The sequence below is a fragment of the Triturus cristatus genome, chromosome 7 (genome assembly GCF_964204655.1).
Source record: "Triturus cristatus chromosome 7, aTriCri1.1, whole genome shotgun sequence".
NCBI lineage: Eukaryota > Metazoa > Chordata > Amphibia > Caudata > Salamandridae > Triturus > Triturus cristatus.
In genome coordinates, this window is record NC_140590.1 from 3,312,108 (window position 1) to 3,332,492 (window position 20,385).

Consider the following 20,385-nt stretch of genomic DNA (forward strand, 5'->3'; position numbering starts at 1 on the left):
AGAAGAGAGGAGCGAGAGATCAATCAATCAATCAGGGTACTTGTAAAGCGCGTGAGGGTCTCAAGGCGCAGAGGGAGGACGGGGGGGGGGGTGCCGCTACTGCTCGAAGAGCCAGGTCTTGAGGAGTCTTCTGAAGGCGAGTAGGTCTTGGGTCTGTCGTAGGAGGGTTGGGAGGGTGTTCCAGGTCTTGGCGGCAAGGTAAGAGAAGGATCTGCCGCCGGCGGTCATACGTTGGATGCGGGGGACATCAGCGAGGGCGAGGCTGGCGGAGCGGAGCTGGCGGGTGGGGGTGTAGAAGCTGAGTCTGCTGTTCAGGTAGGCTGGTCCGGTGTTGTGGAGTGCTTTGTGTGCATGGGTGAGGAGCTTGAAGGTGATCCTCTTGTCGATGGGGAGCCAGTGCAGGTCTCTCAGGAGGGGGGTGATGTGGCTGCGGCGGGGGCGTTGACGATCAATCGGGTGGAGGTCTTTTGGATGCGTTGTAGCCGCCGTTGGTGTTTGGCTGGGATTCCTGCGTAGAGTGCGTTGCCGTAGTCTAGTCTGCTGCTGACGAGGGCCTGTGTCACTGTTCTTCTTGTTTCGGTCAGGATCCATTTGTAGATCCGGCGGAGCGTGCGTAGGGTGTTGTAGCAGGAGGAGGAGACGGCGTTGACGTGCTTGGACATGGAGAGGGAGGAATCGAGGATGAATCCTAGGTTGCGTGCGTGGTCGGTTGGTGTCGGTGCTGTCCCCAGAGCGGTCGGCCACCAGGAGTCGTCCCAGGCTGAGGGGGTGGGTCCGAGGATGAGGATCTCCGTCTTGTCCGAGTTCAGTTTCAGACGGCTGCTCTTCATCCAGTCGACGATGGCCTGCATGCCCTCGTGAATGTTGGTTTTGGCGGTGTGAGGGTCCTTGGTGAGGGAGAGTATGAGCTGGGTGTCGTCGGCGTAGGAGATGATGTTGAGGTTGTGGTGGCGGGCCACTTGTGCGAGGGGGGCCATGTAGATGTTGAATAGCGTCAGGCTGAGCCCTGGGGGACGCCGCAGATGATGTCGGTGGCTTCTGACCGGAAAAGTGGGAGGCGGACGCTCTGGGTTCTTCCGGAGAGGAAGGACGTGGTCCAGTCGAGGGCCTTCTCTTGGATTCCGGCTTCTTGGAGGCGTGTCTTTAGGGTGCGGTGGCAGACCGTGTCGAATGCGGCTGACAGGTCCAGGAGGATGAGGGCTGATGTTTTGCCGTTGTCCAGTTGGCGTCTGATGTCATCAGTGGCGGGATGAGGGCTGTCTCGGTGCTGTGGTTTCGTCTGAATCCGGATTGGGACGGGTCCAGGATGTTGTTGTCTTCGAGGTGGCGGGTCAGTTGAATGTTGATGATTTTCTCGATTACCTTTGCCGTTAACGGGAGCAGGAAGATGGGTGGGAAGTTCTTGAGGTCCTTGGGGTCCGCCTTGGGCTTCTTGAGGAGGGCGTTGATATCGGAGTGCTTCCAGCTTTCCGGGAATGTCGCTTTTTCGAAGGAGATGTTGATGACCTTCCGTAGTTGGGGTGCGATGGCCGCGTCTGCTTTGTTGAATACGTGGTGTGGGCATGGGTCTGATGGAGATCCTGAGTGGATGGAGTTCATGATCTTGCGTGTCTCGTCGACGTTGGTGTTGGCCCAAGAGGTCAGGCGGTTGGCGTTGTTGGTGATCGCCGGGGGGGGGTGAAGTCGTGTAACGTTGGTGCGGTCGTGGAGTTGAAGCTGTCGTGGATGTCAGCAATCTTGCGGGCGAAGAAGATGGCCAGTGAGTCGCACAGTTCTTGTGAGGGCGGGATGTCGTTGGCGCTGGCGTTGGGATTGGAGAGTTCTTTCACAATGTGGAAGAGCTCTTTGCTGTTGTGTGCGTTGTTATCCAGGCGGTCTTTGAAGGAGGACCTCTTGGCTAGTCTGATGAGGTGGTGATGTCTGCGGGTGGCGTCCTTGTGGGTTGCGTGGTTTTCTGGCGTTCGGTTGTGGAGCAATTTCTTCTCCAGCCTATGGCAAGCGCGTTTGGAGGTCAGGGGCTCGTCGGTGAACCAGGTGGCTCTCTTGCTGGCGTGGCTGTTGGATGGTCTCTTGAGTGGGGCGAGGGTGTTGGCGCAGTCGTCGATCCACTGTCTGAGGTTGCGGGCTGCGGCGTCAGGGCAGGTGGGGTTGATAGGTGGGTTCTGGGCGAGGGTGGTGGTCAGCTGGTCTTCGGTGACTTTGTTCCAGCAGCGGCGCGGCAGCTGTTGGGTGTGATGGTGCGTGGTTGGTTTTTTGAAGGTGAAGTGGATGCAGCGGTGGTCCGTCCAGTGGGGTTCGGAGGTGTGGTCGAAGGCGACGTGGGTGCTTGTGGAGAAGACGGCGTCCAGCGTGTGGCCTGCGGCATGGGTGGGTGCAGTGACGAGTTGTCTGAGGCTGAGGTTGGCGAGGTTTTCGATCAGAGTGGCGGAGTGGGCGTCGTTGTTGTTCTCGAGGTGGAAATTCAGGTCCCCGATGAGGATGTAGTCCGTGGAGGCGAGTGCGTGGGTGCTGGCGAGGTCGGCGATGGAGTTGCTGAACTGAGCCCGGGGTTCGGAGGGTCTGTAGATGAGTGTTCCTCTGAGGGTGGTGTTGGGGTTGGTGTGGATCCGGAAGTGCAGGTGTTCGGCGGTGTTGAGGGTGTTGTCTGCATGGGTGGTGACCTTGAGGGTGGACTTGTAGACGATGGCTATTTCTCCTCCGATTCAATTGGCGCGGTCCCTGCGGGTGATCTTGTAGCCGTCCGGGATGGCTATGGCGATGTCGGGTGCCGAGGAGTCGTTCCATCAGGTCTTGGTGAGGAAGGCCACGTCTGGGTCGGAGGTGTCGAGCAGGTCTCAGAGCTCGACGGCGTGTTTGCGTGCGGAGCTGGTGTTGAGCAGGATGCAGCGGAGGTTGTTGGGTCTCGTCCTTGGACGTTTGGTGGATCTGTCGCAGGTGAAGCTGCAGGTACGGCAGGCGAAGGGACCGTGGGTCCGTTTCGGGGCGGCCTGGAAGCAAGTGTTGTTTCGGCCGGCGTTGAGTGCGTGGAGGAGTCGGCATCATACCTGAGTCTGGCGTCGTGGCGAGCGTGGGGCCCAGGGGTTCTGGCGTTAGGCGTGGACCGGGCGCGGACGGGCGCAGACGGCCTCCGTAAGAGGGGCAGAGGGAGGGAGGAGCAGCTGGGAGGCGGGAGTGGGGTGGCCAATGGGATGTGCGGGGGGCGGGGCCGCAGGGGAGCAGCGGCGGGAACTGAGATGGGCGAGCGGGAGGCGGGCGAGGGGAGCGGGAACCAGGGAAGGAAATCGGCAACAGGGAAGGAAACAGGGCAGGGATCAGGGCAGCAGGCAGGAGCGAAAACAGAGCAAAAGGAAGCAAAAGCGAACCTTGCAAAAGCAAACCTGGCGGCGCACGGAGGGGCAGCGCAGTGGCTGGGAAGCGACCTAGCGAGGCAAGGTCCGAGAGGGGAGAGAGAGGAAAGTGTAAGAGAGAGACGGGTGAAGAGAGGGAGAGAGAGAGAGTAGTGAAGAGGAGAGAGAGAGAGAGGAGTCAGAGCGAGAAGGATGAGGGGGAGGGAAGGAGGAAGAAAGGGCGAGAGGAGAATGTGTGCCAGTGTTTCTAATCAACGAGACTTTTTTGTGAGAGTCCACCACATGGTGGCGCTCTCTTCCCATTTTTGAGAAAAACTCATCAGAAAAGCTTAAAAAGGTGGCACCCCCAGGTCACCCCAGCTTGGGGTGAACTGTATAGTCCAAAATGTCACACTTTGTTCAAGTGTGGTGGATCCTAGGTAACTGACACTTGCATTTGAGATCAGTGGCAGGGGTTGTGTTCAGTGCCAGCTGCGGAAGAGCGCCTTAAGCCTGGCACCTACATTTCCACAAATTAACCGCCATGGGGCACATAAGCAAAGCACTCCTTCAGACACTCTACCTGCAGTGTGTAGAACATATCTCTCATGCCAGTGGTGTGGTATCCCGTATGTGAGTGAATGTGTGTGTACATGCATGTGTGTGTGTGGCAATGCAAGTTCACCCAAGTTATAAAATAAGCACAATTGCCTATCTGCACTGTGTGGAGTAGCCCTCAGAAGCTAGCAATGTTGTATAGGTGTGTGTGCGCGTGTGTGGGTGTGCATGTTTGTGTGCATGTGTGTGTGCCTATGTTTGTGCATGTGTGTGTGTGCATTTGTGTGTCTGTGTGTGCATGTATGTCTTTGTGTGCATGCGCAAGTGTGTGTGTGAGTGTGTGTAACTGTGTGTGTGCATGTTTATGTGTGTGCATGTGTGTATGCATGCATGTGTGTGTGTGGATTTGTCTGTGTCTGTGTGTGAGTGTGTGCATGTATGTCGTGTATGTGTGTGCATATGTGTGTGAGTGTGTCAATCAATCAATCAAAGCATTTATATAGCGCACTACTCACCCAGAGGGTCTCAAGGCGCTAGGGGAGGGGGGTCCGCTACTGCTCGAACAGCCAGGTCTTGAGTTGCTTCCTGAAGGCGAGGTGGTCCTGGGTCAGGCGGAGGTGGGTTGGGAGGGAGTTCCACATCCTGGCGGCGAGGAAGGAGAAGGACCGTCCCCCTGTGGTGGCTCTTCGGATGCGGGGGACGGGGGCGAGAGCGTGGCCGGTCGATCGAAGCTGGCGTTTGGGAGCGTAGAAGTTGAGGCGGCTGTTGAGGTATCCTGGGCCTTGGTTGTGTAGGGCTTTGTGTGCGTGGGTGAGGAGGCGGAAGGTGATTCTCTTGGTGACCGGGAGCCAGTGCAGGTCTCTCAGGTGTCCGGAGATGTGGCTGCGACGGGGGATGTCCAGGATGAGTCGTGCTGAGGCGTTCTGGATCCGCTAAAGTCTTTTCTGGAGTTTGGCGGTGGTTCCGGCGTAGAGGGAGTTGCCGTAGTCCAGACGGCTGGTGACGAGGGCCTGGGTGACCGTCTTCATGGTCTCGGTGGGGATCCACCGGAAGATCTTTCGTAGCATGCGCAGGATGTTGAAGCACGACGAGGAGACGGCGTTGACTTGTCTGGTCATGGAGAGGGTGGAGTCCAGAATGAAGCCCAGGTTGCGTGCGTGGTCTGTTGGTTTGGGTGCGCTGCCTAGGGCGGGGGGCCACTAGGAGTCGTCCCATGCGGAGGGTGAGGAACCCAGGATGAGGACTTCCGTCTTGTCCGAGTTCAGTTTCAGGCGGCTGTTCTTCATCCATTCGGCTACCTCTTTCATCCCTTCGTGGAGGTTGGCTCTGGCGGTGGCGGGGTCGTTGGTGAGGGAGAGAATCAGCTGGGTGTCGTCGGTGTAGGAGATGATGTTGAGGTTGTGCTGGCGTGCGATGTCTGCGAGGGGGCTCATGTACACGTTGAAGAGGGTTGGACTGAGCGAGGAGCCTTGAGGAACGCCGCAGATGACTTCGGTGGCTTCAGATCTGAACGGGGGGAGGCGGACTCTCTGTGTCCTTCCGGCGAGGAAGGAGGTGATCCACTCCAGTGCCTTCTCCTGGATTCCGACGTTGCTGAGTCGCTGCACTAGTGTACGGTGGCAGACAGTGTCGAAGGCCGCGGAGAGGTCTAGGAGGATGAGGGCCGCTGTTTCTCCGTTGTCAAGCAGAGCTCGGATGTCATCGGTGGCTGCGATCAGGGCGGTCTCGGTGCTGTGGTTGGCCCGGAAGCCAGACTGCGAGAGGTCGAGGGATCCGTTCGTCTCGAGGAAGGCGGCCAGCTGCTTGTTGACGGTCTTCTCGATGACTTTTGCAGGAAACGGGAGCAGCGAGATGGGGCGGTAGTTCTTGAGGTCGGTGGGGTCGGCTGATGGCTTCTTTAGTAGAGCGCTGAGTTCGGCGTGCTTCCAGCTCTCCGGGAAGGTAGCGGTGTCGAAGGAGGTGTTGATGATGTCCCGCAGGTGGGGTGCGATGACAGCGTCGGCCTTGTTGAAGACGTGGTGAGGGCAGGGGTCGGTAGGAGATCCGGAGTGGATGGAGTTCATCGTGCGGACGGTGTCATCGGTGCTGATCGGGGTCCAGGCGCGGAGGGTGGTGGTGGGGGGCGGTGGTTCGGTCGTGGCGTGCGTCGGTTGAGTGCTGAAGCTGTTGTGTATGTCCGCGATCTTGTTGTGGAAGTAGGAGGCGAGGGAGTTGCAGAGATCTTGTGAAGGGGTGATGTCGTTGTTACAGGCGTTGGGGTTGGAGAGCTCTTTGACGATGTTGAAGAATTCCTTGCTGTTGTGTGCGTTGTTGTCCAGTCGTTCCTTGAATGCGGTTTTCTTGGTGGCGTGGATGAGTTGGTGGTGTTTTCGGGTGGCGAGCTTGAGGGCAGTCATGTTGTCCGGTGTTGGGTCTCTGCGCCAGGTTCTCTCGAGGGCTCGGCAGTTCTTCTTGGAGCTCTTGAGTTCGTCGGTGAACCATGGGGCTTTCTTGCTACCGGGTCTGCTAGTCGGGGTCTTCAGAGGGGCGAGGTCGTCAGCGCAGTCGCTGATCCACTTCGTGAGGTTGGTGGCCGCTTGGCTGGGGTTCGTTGCGCTGGTGGGTGGGTTCTTGCTCAGGGCGGTCGCGAGCTGGTCGGCTGTGATCTTGTTCCAGCTTCTGCGTGCAACCTGTTGCTGGTGGTGGTGGATCGTGGTCCTTCTGAAGCTGAAGTGGACGCAGCTGTGGTCCGTCCAGTGGAGTCCAATGGCGTGGCTGAAGGCGATGTCCTTGCTGGATGAGAAGACGGGGTCGAGTGTGTGTCCGGCGTAGTGGGTGGGGGTGGTGACCAGCTGCTTGAGTCCGAGGTTGGCGAGGTTGTCCAGCAGGGTGGTGGTGTTGCGGTCGTTGTTGTTCTCCAGGTGGAAGTTGAGGTCCCCGAGGAGGATGTAGTCAGCGGAGGGGAGGGCGTGCGGGCTGATGAAGTCGGCGATGTCTTTGCTGAATTGTGTGCGAGGTCCCGGGGGTCTGTAAATGAGGGTGCCTCTGAGGGTGGTCTTGGGGTTGATGTGGACCTGGAAGTGCAGGTGTTCGGCGGGTGCGGGGGTGTCGTCGGTGTTGGTCGTGATGCGGATGGTGTTCCTGTGGATGATGGCGATGCCTCCTCCGGTGTGGTTGATGCGGTCCCTTCGGATGATCTTGTAGCCGTCTGGGATGGCGATGGCAATGTCGGGCGTTGAGGAGGCGTTCATCCAGGTTTCCGTGAGGAAGGCGACGTCTGGGGCTGTGGTGTCGAGCAGGTTCCAGAGCTCGACGGCGTGTCTGTGGACGGAGCGGGTGTTGTGCAGGATGCATTTCAGGTGGCTGCTGCTGTTGCACGTCTTGGTCGGTGCTGGAGTTGTGCTGGTCTGGATGCAGGTGAACTTGCAGGCGTTGCAGCAGAAGGGTCCGTGGGTGCGTCTCGGGGTGGCTCGGTAGCATCCTGGGATTCGGCCGGCATTGAGAGCGTTGAGGGTGGCGACGTCGTACGTCCGGCGGGTGGGCTGGGGTCTGCGGGGGCCAGGGGTCCTGGCACTGGGCGCGGTCCAGGCGCGGACGGGCGCAGACGGGCTTACCTTTGGCGCACCTTCGGCGCTCATTCGGTGCTCCCGCTGCGCGCGGTCGCTCAGGGGGCGTCATAAGAGAGGAGCCGGGAGGGCGGGTCAGCTCGATGGCGGGAGCGGGGCAGCCAATGGGCAGGGGGGGGCGGAGTCGGCGGTGGACTGTGGCGGGAAGAGGCTCAGAGGGCGGCTCTGCGGCGGCTGGGTCGTCCGGTGGACGGCAGGGGACCCAAGGGCAGCAACGAGGCAGCGGAGCAAGGTAAGGCAGGCAGCGGGCAGGAGCGGGGCTTTCAGGCAGCAGGCAGGAGCAAGGCTGGCAGGCAGCAGGTAAGAGCAGAGGAGTGGGGGCGACCTCACCTTGGGGAAGGCTCAGCGGTCACTCCCTGTCCCTGCACACGGACCCCTTAAGAGAGGAGCCGGGAGGGCGGGTCAGCTCGGTGGCGGGAGCGGGGCGGCCAATGGGCAGGGGGGGTGGAGTCGGCGGTGGACTGTGGCGGGAAGGGGCTCAAAGGGCGGCTCTGCGGCAGCTGGGTCGTCCGGTGGACGGCAGGGGACCCAAGGGCAGCAACGAGGCAGCGGAGCAAGGTAAGGCAGGCAGCGGGCAGGAGCGGGGCTTCCAGGCAGCAGGCAGGAGCACGGCTGGCAGGCAGCAGGTAAGAGCAGAGGAGTGGGGGCGACCTCGCCTTGGGGAAGGCTCAGCGGTCACAGTGTGTGTAACTGTGAGTGTGAATGTGTGTGTGTGTGTGTGCTTGTGTGTGTGCATGTGCACGTACATACCAGTACACTCATATCTTCACAAAAATGCAGCGCTCTCTCAGATTCTTTTTACCTTCTCACAGTGCATGGGGCAGTCCTCCCATACTCGGGGATACTATACGAATGCGCCTCTTTATGTGTGTTGTGTGCTTGCACATGTATTCACATCCTCACATTAGCACAACGCTCCCTCACACACCTTTTTCACTACTTGCTGTGCGTGGTTCAGCACCCCAGGAAGACTTTGGTCCCACTCCCTGATTTAGTTAAAGATGGTCTGCTTCGTCTGGTCCCAAACATATGAATGTCTGTGTGCATGCATGTGTGTGACTCTCTTTACCTGTCTGTGGAGTGTGGAGCCGCACTCACATGCTAGGGGTGTTGTATGAGTATGTGTGTATGTTAAGTGTTCAGGCGAGTGCATGCATGTCACCACATAGCCACAGCGCTACTCCCCACACTCTTTACATACCTGCAGTGCGTGGAACAGTTCTCACAAGCTGGAGGGTGTTGTATATGTGTGTGTGTTGTGTGTGTGTGTTTGTGAATGCACAAATGTCACCACATGACCACAGCTCTCCTCCCCACTCTCTTTACTCACTGGCAGTATGTGGAACAGCCGTCACATGCTAGGAGGTGTTGTATGAGTGTGCATGTGCATGTGCGAGTGCAAGAGAATGCACAAATGTCACCACATATCCACAGCGCTCCTCCCCACTCTCTTTACTCACCTGCAGTGTGTGGAGCAGCCCTCACATGCTAGGAGGTGTTATATGAGTGTGTGTGCATTCGCGTGTGGACGAGCATGCACAAATGTCACCACATAACCACAGCACTCCTTCCCACACTCTTTACATACCTGCAGTGTGTGGAACAGCCCTCACAAGCTAGAAGATGCTGTATATGTGTGTGTGTTGTGTGTGTGTGTGTGTTTGTGAATGCACAGATGTCACCACATAACCACAGCTCTCCTCCCCACTCTCTTTACTTACCTGCAGTATGTGGAACAGCCCTCACATGCTCAGAGGTGTTGTATGTGTGTTTGTGTGGGTTTGTGTTTGTGAATGCACAAATGTCACCACATATCCACAGCGCTCCTCCCAACTCTCTTTAATCACCTGCAGTGTGTGGAGCATCCCTCACATGCTAGGAGGTGTTATATGAATGTGTGTGTGCATGCGCGAGTGCACAAGAATGTTCAAATTCCACCACATAACCACAGTTCTCCTCCCCACTCTTGTTACTTACCTGCAGTATGTGGAACAACCCTCACATGTTCGGAGGTGTTGTATGAGTGTATGTGTGTGTGTGTGTGTGTGTGTGAATGCACAAATGTCACCACATAACCACAGCATTCCTCCCCACACTCTTTACGTACCTGCAGTGTGTGGAACAGTCCTCATAAGTTAAAGGATGCTGTAAATGTGTGGGTTTTGTGTGTGTTGTGAATGCACAGATGTCATCACATATCCACAGCGCTCCTCACCACTCTCTTTACTCACCTGCAGTGTGTGGAGCAGCTGTCCCAGGCTGGTCCTGGCCGCAGGGTACCTCTCCTTGACAATGTTGGAGATGATTTGGTTCTTCTTCTCCAATATGAGCCTCTTTGCTTCTGTGAACTTGTCTGCCGCGCTGTGACTCTTGGCATCATCTGGGAGGAGGAAGTCTACCTCGTTGTTACTGCGGATAATCTCATCCAGTGCCATCTTGAATCTCTTTGTGGAGACCGGGACTCCATAGTACAGTTTGAATATTTCCTCTGCCACCAGGTCTCCCTGAAATGAAACAAATGTGGGTTTGAATCAGAGGCGGTGTCTGGCGTTCATGCAAACATTGTCTGAGCTTGTGACTTGTGTGAGCTCAGCCTGGTGCAGGTGAGCGCCTCTGGTACCCTTTAACATCTGCATCACGCACTTCCATCAGTGACTCCACACACCTCCTACAGTCCCCTCAGTAGTCTGTTGCCCCCCATAACCCCTCCACCTCCGAATCCTCGGATTCTGTCTTTATTTCAAGGGTGGATTACGGCTCTCCACTGTAATCGCTTCCACCCACCATCCGCATCACCCTACCTCCCACCCCCAAGATCATACATGTCAATTTTGCAATACTGAATGAACCCGGGAGAACCGAGATATTGAAAACATCGGGGGGACTGAATTTCCACATCGCCTCTCACTTAAAGCGGAGGAGAGTTCAGGCGGTTAGACAGCTAAATTAAAGCCATATTTGTTTAAATATTCGGGACTCTCCCACCTGAATCGGGTATGTTGGTGAACACATGGCCAGCTTTAGGGCGCTGCAGCTGGTGCCACTGCAGGTGCCATTGGAACTTGTATATGGGCACCGTGCGCATCGCCCCAAAGCTTGCAGTGGGCGCCATTGCAGAGGGCGTCAAGGCCACGACCAGGTGGAAATAAAAGAAGGACACTTGTTCCAGCCACATGGATGACGTAGTGTAACAGCGGCCGCGCCTCGCTGCCTTGTATCCTCAGAACACCCGAATGGAGCTGTCGGCGCCAATCAAAGTTTGCGTCCTAAAGTTTGCTGTTGCTCGACTCGAGACAGGAGGACATGCCTGCCGCACAGAACTGTACAATGCTGTCTTTGAGGTGGATAGCTCACTGGGTTACTCCTTCGTTACTTACAGTGCATGAGCAGGCCCACTGGAATTATGTGGCAAAGGAGGACGAAATGAGCTGCAAAGTTCACTAAATTTCGTGGCAAGAAAAGGCATAATGCATCACAATTTGTGATAGTATTACTTCATTGTTATGTCATTTTTAGGTCTCGCCTTGCTATCGCGTAAGCGATCGCAAAGCGAGACTATTGTAAGGGGCTCCCAAAAGTGCTCCGAAAAGCGGATTGCATGGCGAGCACGCGCACAATCACGTGCATCGTGCCGCCATACAATCCGTTTGGCATTGCACTTCAAAGGGTCCGCTCTCCCGCCTGGAATGCGCTCCCCCGCCCCCGCCAAGCGTGCGCCACGCTCCGCCGGGTTTGTCTTGTTTCTCATGTTACTGAACGCCCCCCCACCCCCCTTCTTCCTCTGTCGCACATCTATTTTCATTCTCTTTTCGCGCTGTGTTTTTTAATGCCTTTTGTTTTTACTAAAATTGCATACACTATACGCTTACTTATAGGGGCATTCAGCCACTTCTCTTCATTCATTGGCCCGCTGTTATGTCATTTAAATTTTTTTTACTTTTTGCAGTTGTGTATAGCACGAACTCGACCGAAGGTATCAGAGCTTTTACATGAGCACCAGCTGCATACCAGACGGACACATTTATTTTTAGGCACGAGGAGATAAGTGATTTTTTTGTTGCACATTTCTATAGCACGAACTCGACCGAAGGTATCAGAGCGCTTTGCATGAGCACCGGTTGCGTTACACAAGGACACATCCAGGCGCGGGGAGATTTAGTGATTTGCCCAGAATCACAGGATGTTTGAGCCTGTCTCTGATCTGCTCTTTAACGCCATCTGTAGCGCTGGCATCCTTCTTTTGGGCTCGAGGCGCCGAAGTTGCAATCTTAAAATTATAATCTGTTAATATGTCTTCTAGGTGGTGGCAGAAGGAAAGAAAGATACAGGCCTCTCTTTTATTCAAAGAAAGAATCCTTAACTTTTACCTAACAAGGCTGTGTTTTTGCCAGTATTTTAACCGGGAACTACAAGTACCAGAATGCACCGTGCTTCGCAGAGCATGGACTGACTGAAGACCACTCGCCAGACTCGAACATGAAGCCTGGCTCTGGCTCGGCTCGAAGTGCTGTTGTAACCGCGAGATCATACCGAGCCGGCCCTTGATGCGGCTTTTTGCCGGCCTCTACCCGCGATTTGGTGTTAAGTCCAGAGCTGTCAGGTTCGAATCTCGGCGTCGGCTCAACATCATGTGATTCTGGGCAAGTCACTTCATCTCCCCGCTATAAACAATGCATGGATAGTTGTGTAATGCAACTAATGCCCAGGTAAAGCGCTCCAATACCCGTGGCCGCTAGATTTAACAAGCATTTACAATGCAATGGTCTCGGCATTGTTAAAGTTAGAGCTATTGGCACTGCTCATGACATTATTTTTGTTTATGTTTTTATTTTTAAAACATTTAAAGAAACGCCATTGTTATTTACAGTGTCAATAGCTTAATCTATCTCAAATGCGAGACCTATTGCATTTGCACCCACACACAGAGCCACACACACAAAGCCACCGACAAACACAGAGCCACCCACACAGAACCACCTACACAGAGCTATTCACATAGAGCCACCCACACACAGAAAGAGCCACCCACGCATAGAGCCACCTACAAAAAAAGCCACCCACACAGAGGCACACACATACACACACACACATAGAGCCTCCCACACACACACACAGAGCCACACATACATACACAGAGCCACATACACACACAGCCACACACACATACAGAACCACACACACACACACAGATAGATCTAGACACATACACATTGCTCTTGGGAGCCAAAGCAGAAGTGGCACCGTTGTTTCTAGATCTTTGCATTTATCACCAAAAATTAAGCATTTGAAAAATAAATGAATAAAAATTGACAGATTATCTGAAAGGTTTCTGAGGAGCCTTCTGGAAGCATGACACAGCGTCAAATAGTTACATTTTGCCGAATATTGCACACGTTTACGTTAGAACCACTGTCAGTAATGAAAATGACTTTCCAGCTCACAGTATTTTACTATATCTAACTTGAAATCTCTACTCCACCTAACTTTAATGCACTTGACCCATTAACTTTTTAAGGCTATTGGCATTGCTCATGACATTTTTTTTGTTTATGTTTTTGTTTTTAAAACATTTAAAGAAATGGCATTGTTATTTACAATGTCAATAGCTTAATCACTCTCAAATGTGAGACCTATTGCATTTGCACCCACACACAGAGCCACATACCCAAAGCCACCCACACACACAGAGCCACCCATAGAGCCACACACAGAGCCACCCCCCCACACACACAGAGCCACACACACAGAGCCACCCACACACAGACCCTCCCCCACACACAGAGCCACCCCCACACACACACACACACAGCTACCCCCACACAGAGCCACCCTGCACACAGAGCCCTGACAGGAAGGCAGGGTAATAATGCTGGCCTGGCAGGCTGCGTGTGGTCGGAATTTTCAGGACTGGAGATAGTCGTGTTCTGTATTCACCACTGTGATGAGGAGGGGTTAGGAGGGCTCAGAATAAAATGTCGGCCCTGCCTGCCGTGATAAAACACTCCATTAGCTTCACTGTTTTTAAATGAGTGATAATTGTGGCACAGCCACACTGAAAGGTGATTGATTTTTTATCTGTAGCAGCACGCTTTCTGAAAAGGTTAACCCAAAAGTCCCGCGAATACCCTGTCCCCTTGCCTTGCTGCGAATTTCGCACAAGTCTATTTGGCATAGCTAATACTGAAAAAATATTCATTTGTCCAAAGACGCTGACATAGGAAATTACCTCACAAAATGACAAAACAATGGCGCATCTTCTGCCCGGACGCGGATAGCGGGAACAGAAACTGAAAGGGTGCAAAGGAACAGCATGTCTGAACTGAAAGGAACAACTGGGAGATTGTATGGAACTTGTGGACAATGTAATGTAAAAACAATACCACACTTGTTCCTAATCCCCCTCAAGCCTTGCTTACTCTCAATGTTCCTTCCAACAGTGCCAATTTTATGCCAAGAGATGCCCACTTCGACGTGCTCCTGCAACACATGTCATTCAGACTAAGTCTCTGCAGTAAGTGTGTTTTTGTGCGAGGTGCCGGTTCGTATTTACTCCCTCCCCTCCTGCGCGTTAGCGTTAGAGTGAAACTTCCTCGCCGCTGCTTCTACCTCGGCTGCACCAATCCATTGGAAGTTATTACCCACCTGCCTGCACCACAAACGACTTTAGAAAATGTGGGTGCCAGGCAGGGAATCGGTAAGCGTACCCCATCTTCTGAGTCCAGCGTTTCATTAATTGTCACCTACGCGCATTTATCAGACAGCCAGTTACAGTGAACTCATGAAATGTTGTCCCCAAGTTCTGTATCCAGGCACATTGACTCTGTCCCTTTCTCTCTCACTCCCTAACGCGCGCGCACACACACAACCATACATCTATAGATGTATCTAGATGTATCCCTAACGTGCATATAGGAACTAAGATTTATCTATACAAAAGGAGATCCGTGTCCCTGAGGATACTAAAAGCCCTCTCAAAAAAGACACACAGACATACACACCTATACAGCAAGAAATCCTCTGCGTGGAGACTGCACGTTTAAGCGCACGCACACACACATTAACACACACCTACAGCAAGGGAGCCCCTCCCTGGCTATTGCACTCGCACACGCAAGCAGCAGGAGATACCAGTCCATGACGATAAAAATTCACAAATACGGACGTGCGCAAACACTAATGCATATTTAAACACAAACTACAGAAAGAAGTCCCCTCCGTAGCTATTGCAAATTAACACACACACACACATCTGCACCCTGCGGCTCCGATACGAACTCCTGGGCTCTGTGGTGCTCTGCCCTGGGGTCTATGGCCTTTCCTGTGGCCCGGTGTTGTGCTGCTGAATTGGTGTGACGGCTCACGCGAGCCCATGGTCTGACCCCGCCCACTGGGCCTCGCGCCCTGCTTGGGAACCGGACACTCCTCCGATCTGTTACCGCAAGCAGCAGGAGATCCCAGTCCGTGACGATAAAAATTCACACATACGGACGTGCGCAAACACTAATGCATATTTAAACACAAACTACAGAAAGAAGTCCCCTCCGTAGCTATTGCAAATTCACACACACACATCTGCACCCTGCGGCTCCGATGCGAACTCCTAGGCTCTGTGGTGCTCTGCCCCGGGGTCTATGGCCTTTCCTGTGGCCCGGTGGAGTGCTGCTGAATTGGTGTGACTGACGGCTCACGCGAGCCCGTGGTCTGACCCCGCCCACTGGGCCTCGCGCCCTGCTTGGGAACCGGACACTCCTCCGATCTGTTCCCCTGCAGCGCTAGCGGTGTGCTCCATTTCCAGGCATTAGAAAAGAGGCTGGCAGGCTGCGCTGCCCTTAGCTGAGCCCGGAGACGTGGTGGAGCAGCACGCTTGTCATCATACCGTGCCTGCATTGCCTCATTACGCCGTGGGTTTGTAGCTGTTCTGACTCGAAGGGAAAGTTTCTGATGAATCCGCGGATGTGGATTTTCATTCCGCCCAGGCTTACGTGTTGAGCTTGAAATGGTTTCCATTTCAGGGTGCTGGCCAATTCGTAGAAAGCAGTCCGCGGCGTGCGCTTCACTTACCTGGGCAAAATGAACCTCCTCGGAGTTGCAAGCGCGCTTTTGAGTGCAGGTAAGATTTGCGTAATTAATCTATTTTCATGTGTGGAGCCAACAGCAGGGGGAGAAGACGCCAGGAACACCGCCGCCTTTCTCCGAGGCAGAGCAAAAATGCCTCGGAGAAACGCAGCGTCCTTTTCGGATTCGGGGTCGTGTTTGTCTTTTCTCTCCTCCAGCCATTGGCTGGAGGAGAGAATGAGACTTTCTTTAAAAAACACGCCCCCGATCCGAAAAGGACGGGGCTTGATTGGAGTGACGGGACCTCTTCTCCAATGGCTGGCCAGCATTTACTAGGCCAGCCAATGGAGAACAGGGGAGAAGAGGGGCGGGTTCAAGCCCCTCTTCTCCCAAGTCATTATCTCTCGCGAGCGAGACTGCGCAAGCGCAGCCATCGCTAGCCGAGACCTAAAAAACAGCCGAAGAATGCACTAGGAGGTTCAAACACAAAACAGAAACCTACTGACTGGCTGTTTGTACAGAGTGAAACCAGAAAACACGGATAGACACCTGCTTCCCTGCTTCCCTGCTTCCATGCTTCCATTGTGTGATTTTAGGCCAATGTTGTTTCTACCAAAACTCTTTTTTTCTTCGTTATCACGGTCACGCATGAAAGCGCTTGAGAAAGTGCGAGTTCAGGCTACCATTTGTACAAAACTATCATTTTTAATAAGTGCTTATCAGGGCAGTCCTATAACGTGCCCTGTTAATGTCAAATCTTCCACAGGTTAAAGAAACATTTTTTTGAACTTTGAAGACTCGCTATCGTATTTTACGTGAATTGTTGTATTTTTGTGCACGTGGTTTACGGCTCGGCTCGTGCACAGCTCTGAGATCCCAACCAGACTTTGCTAGCACGTAAACGTGCCATGTCGCCCCCCACGGGTATGTGTCACTGCGCGGGGGAGGGGCGGGGCCGGTGGAGACCACCCAAGACGCTAGCCTGCTGTGACGAGCAGATGGCCCCTCCGAGTTACTTGTCCCCCCACCTCCATTACCTCCCACCCCATCATTACTTCTCACCCACCTCCCTCTCACTCTAGTCCACCCCCTTGTTTATCCCCCCTGCGCCTGGCCCCCCTTCCCTCCACCTCTCTTACTCCTAATAGCTCCACCTCCTGGTGATATGCCCCCTCTCCTCAGCTCTCTCACCACTGTCCACTCCTGCCCCCCCTTGTCATCTCCCCTCTTCATCAGTTTATCGACAACCTCCTGCGCCTCCTTCCCCCTGGCACACGCTCTTTACCTCTGCCCTCTATCACAACCCGGCAGGCTGTCCCCCCCCCTACTCGTTTACCCATGTGTCTCCCCCTCAGGTCTCTCACCACTGCCCGCGGCCGCCTTTCGTACCTGGCCACCCCGTCCCCCCATCATTACCCCTCTCGTCAATGCCCTGAGCTTTCCCTTTGCTAATCTGTCCTGCAGCTCGCTTACTCCTGTAGCTTCTTCTCGCCTCTTACCCCCTCAGCAGCCCCCCATCTCTCCCACCCCTTACCTCTCTCCCCCTCTCCGCCGGGCGCTGTTGGGGAGCGGGGGCCCCGGGCTCCGGCCATAGGACATGGACGAGGAGACGTTGACGGTGAACATCCTGGGGTGGGTCAGGGGTCCGTGCTCTCGCCTCCCCCTTCTATCGCCTCTGCTGGAGAGGAGCCGGGTGCCTCTCCCTCTTGTCGCCTCCTCCTCCCCCTTCACAAATTCAAATTCAAAGGCGCTTCAGTGCCAGACCATCTTCTAAAGTTACATTCTAGGCTCCAGTAATTATGTGGCAGAAGAGGCCCACATTATGTATCAGGGTTGAGTAAATTATGCGGCAACAAAAGGCAAATTATGCAGCACATTTTGGGATAGTAGTACTTCATTATTTTGTCATTTTTAAACTTGTTTAACTGTTTGGGCATTAGTTGCAACTCTTTAGTACCAGTTTAGCCCCAAACAGAGCAAACAAGCAACAGAAAGTCAACCTTTGCAAAGGAAAACACATGTTGGTGCTTATTTAGAAACTTTTGAACAGTTTGAGCTGAAAACAAACATTTTTTTGTTAAAATCTGCAGATTATGCAGTAGATGATGGATTATGTGGGAAATGCGGCAAATTAATAATTATTCGAAAATCATCGTGGTCGCATAATCTCGTAATTCTAATGGCCTTGGTTACATTACATGCCACTAGCGTGACACCACCACTATTGTGTTATGGAATATACTAGGGTGACCAGAAATTCAGGGTAGGACTCTAAACATGCAGGACAAGCATTGGCACAGCCAATAGGTCTCGCCTTTGGGACCTTATAAGTGTTTAGCCATGCAACAGTTGCATAAACTAAATACTTATAAGGTCCCAAAAGCGAGACCTATTGGCTGTGCAAAGCGGCCGTGCAGCTGCGAAAGTTATAGTGATCGCGATCGGATCACCATCAAACATCAAAGCGGCCGTGCGGCCAGAAAGTGAAAGTATTTGCGGTAAAGCGCGGCGCGCGCGCCCACGCACTGTAGCTCTAGGCTGGCCTGGTAGCACTTTTTGGAGCCCTCTCAATAAGTCTCGCCAGAGCAGCGCATGCGCTGGGTCAGGCGAGACCTAAAAAAGGGTAACATTTAGGACAAAGGGTTAATTTTATGGACACCTCCAAAAAGAGGTCCCCCCACTGCTTCATCCGTGCATTCATTTGCTATTTCCTTATATTGCCCTGTTTATTCACTGTCCTCTGTGTGTGATTGCCAGGGGCATAGTTTCGGGGGGTGTTTGGGGTCTTACACCCCCAATGTATCCTGTAGTAAATAGTTGTGAACAGGTGCTTTAAATCAGGTAGGGTGAGGAGGTGTTTGTCGGATTTCACTTGAGATTTTTACATACACATACACATGCATTTCATTTCATTTGATAACTTTATTTCGGTCAGAAGACCATAAAAGCGTACAAACATACATCCTCAAATACATATACACAATAAAACAATAAATAACATTTCAAAGTTAAAAATCCTATTTTTTTTCTTTTTTTAAAAAAAGAGATTAAACTTAAAGTCATCAATATGAAAGTAGTTAGGTTAAGAACGTTAGTCTCCTTCGCCACATGCTGTAGAGATAGCGGGATACAGCGAAAACAATTTTTGGGTCGGTGTCATAAACTAGAATCCTGTAGGCCTGCTTAAAATGACGAAAACCCAGGTTCCTACAAATGGGGATCAGCCAACTTTTCCTGATTAAGTGATACGCGGGGCAAAATAGCAGAGCGTGTAAAACAGACTCAGATTTATGGTTACAAGCAGGACAGCTTGAGATTTTTACATACACATACACATGCAGACAAAGACACACACACACACAACTCTTTTTTTTTTTTTTTTTTTTAATGAAGATTTTTATTTTCTTTAGAGCAGTACAGAATAACATTTGGGTATACACTTTTCTCATAGCATAGAACAGTACAACACATGATATCACAATTAGCCCCTTGAAATCACCTCTCTGTACCTTTACATCTCTGATGTCTACGCCCCATATGTCCGCCCCGTGGTCTCTCCTATCAGTCTGTGTCTGAGGTTTCATCTGCCTGCGCCGGTGGTGGATCGCATATGCCTCCTCTGAATTTATTCCATGCCCCCCATACTTTACCCCATTTACGAGGGCAACAATTCTCTTTTAAAGGTCTTAAAAATGGTTATTTTACAAGATATTGTGTTTTTTAGGTACCCCTCTCAATCTGCACTCCTCTCCCTTCCTACTGCCTCTTAAGGCCCCTCCTGCCCGGCTTCTCATATAATTTATTTTTAACCAGCGTGATTGTTGGGAAATCTTAGCTTACACCTCTGCCCCCCCACACTCTCCATCTTAATGCCAAAGCTACGCCCCCTGTGATTGCCTCTCGTTATGCTATATTCAGGGGGTGCATTATGCCGTTCAATAGTAAATTTATGGGGTGTCAAGGGCCTATCCCCTCCCAAAATGTCCCAATCTTTCTCTGGAGAAAACAACGTCAACATTTTGATTATGTTTCTAAACATTTTAAAACCCATTTCAAACAGTTTGGGAAACAATTAGGTACGTGCAGGTCCAACAAAAGCCGCTACTAAAACAAGCATTTGCAATGCAATAGGTCTCGCAGTTACGAGAGTTTCAGCTTTTGGCATTGTAAATAACAATGCCTTTTATTTATGTTTTTAAAAGAAAAACAAAAATAAAAAGTATTATTATTTGCAATGTCAGTAGCTCAAACTCGCGTAAATGCGAGACCTATTGCATTGCAAATGCTTGTTACACCTGACAACGGTGTCTGAGAAAAGAGTTCACACTATTTATTACCAATGTAACACCAAACGCAACAACTAACAACTGGAAGATGACCAGAAAACCTTTCACAAAGCCTTCCGGTGCGCAGGATCCCGAGCCGCCATATTTTTCATAACTTTTGATCAGTTTGAGTTAGAAACATTTTTTTGCTAATATCTGGAGATTATGTGGCAGATGATGGATTATATGGCAAATGCGGCAACCCCATAACTTTGAAACATTGAGGCACATACACTACTGTATAATTCCAGCGCAGTTACTTAAGAGCTGCCTGGTATAGGTTAGAACATTATATTTCCCCAGGCTTTCATTATCCTAACGTTTCAAAAAAGGTTTTGTTTGGCTAGAAATACATTCTTATTAGTAAGCCAACCCCATCCAGTGTGGCACGTTTTAAATCCCGAGTTTGTGCTTCTCCACACCAAACTATCTTAACCCCTTGTGTGCCCATGACGAGCTGGACTCGTCATGGGCCGGGGTTGCGCTGTGCCCATGACGAGTCCAGCTCGTCATAAA

The 20,385-nt window shown here is 52.6% G+C and overlaps 1 protein-coding gene across 3 annotated transcripts in view; it reads right to left on the reverse strand.

Moving 5' to 3' along the window:
* LOC146808665 (von Willebrand factor A domain-containing protein 7-like) overlaps window positions 1-20,385 on the reverse strand; it is a 455,939-nt gene that overhangs the window by 358,584 nt on the left and 76,970 nt on the right. For all 3 annotated transcript variants that reach the window (XM_085615458.1, XM_085615459.1, XM_085615460.1), the window contains exon 3: window positions 9,721-9,993. In XM_085615458.1, the coding sequence (XP_085471584.1) occupies window positions 9,721-9,993 (273 nt within the window). The remainder of the gene's footprint in view (window positions 1-9,720; window positions 9,994-20,385) is intronic.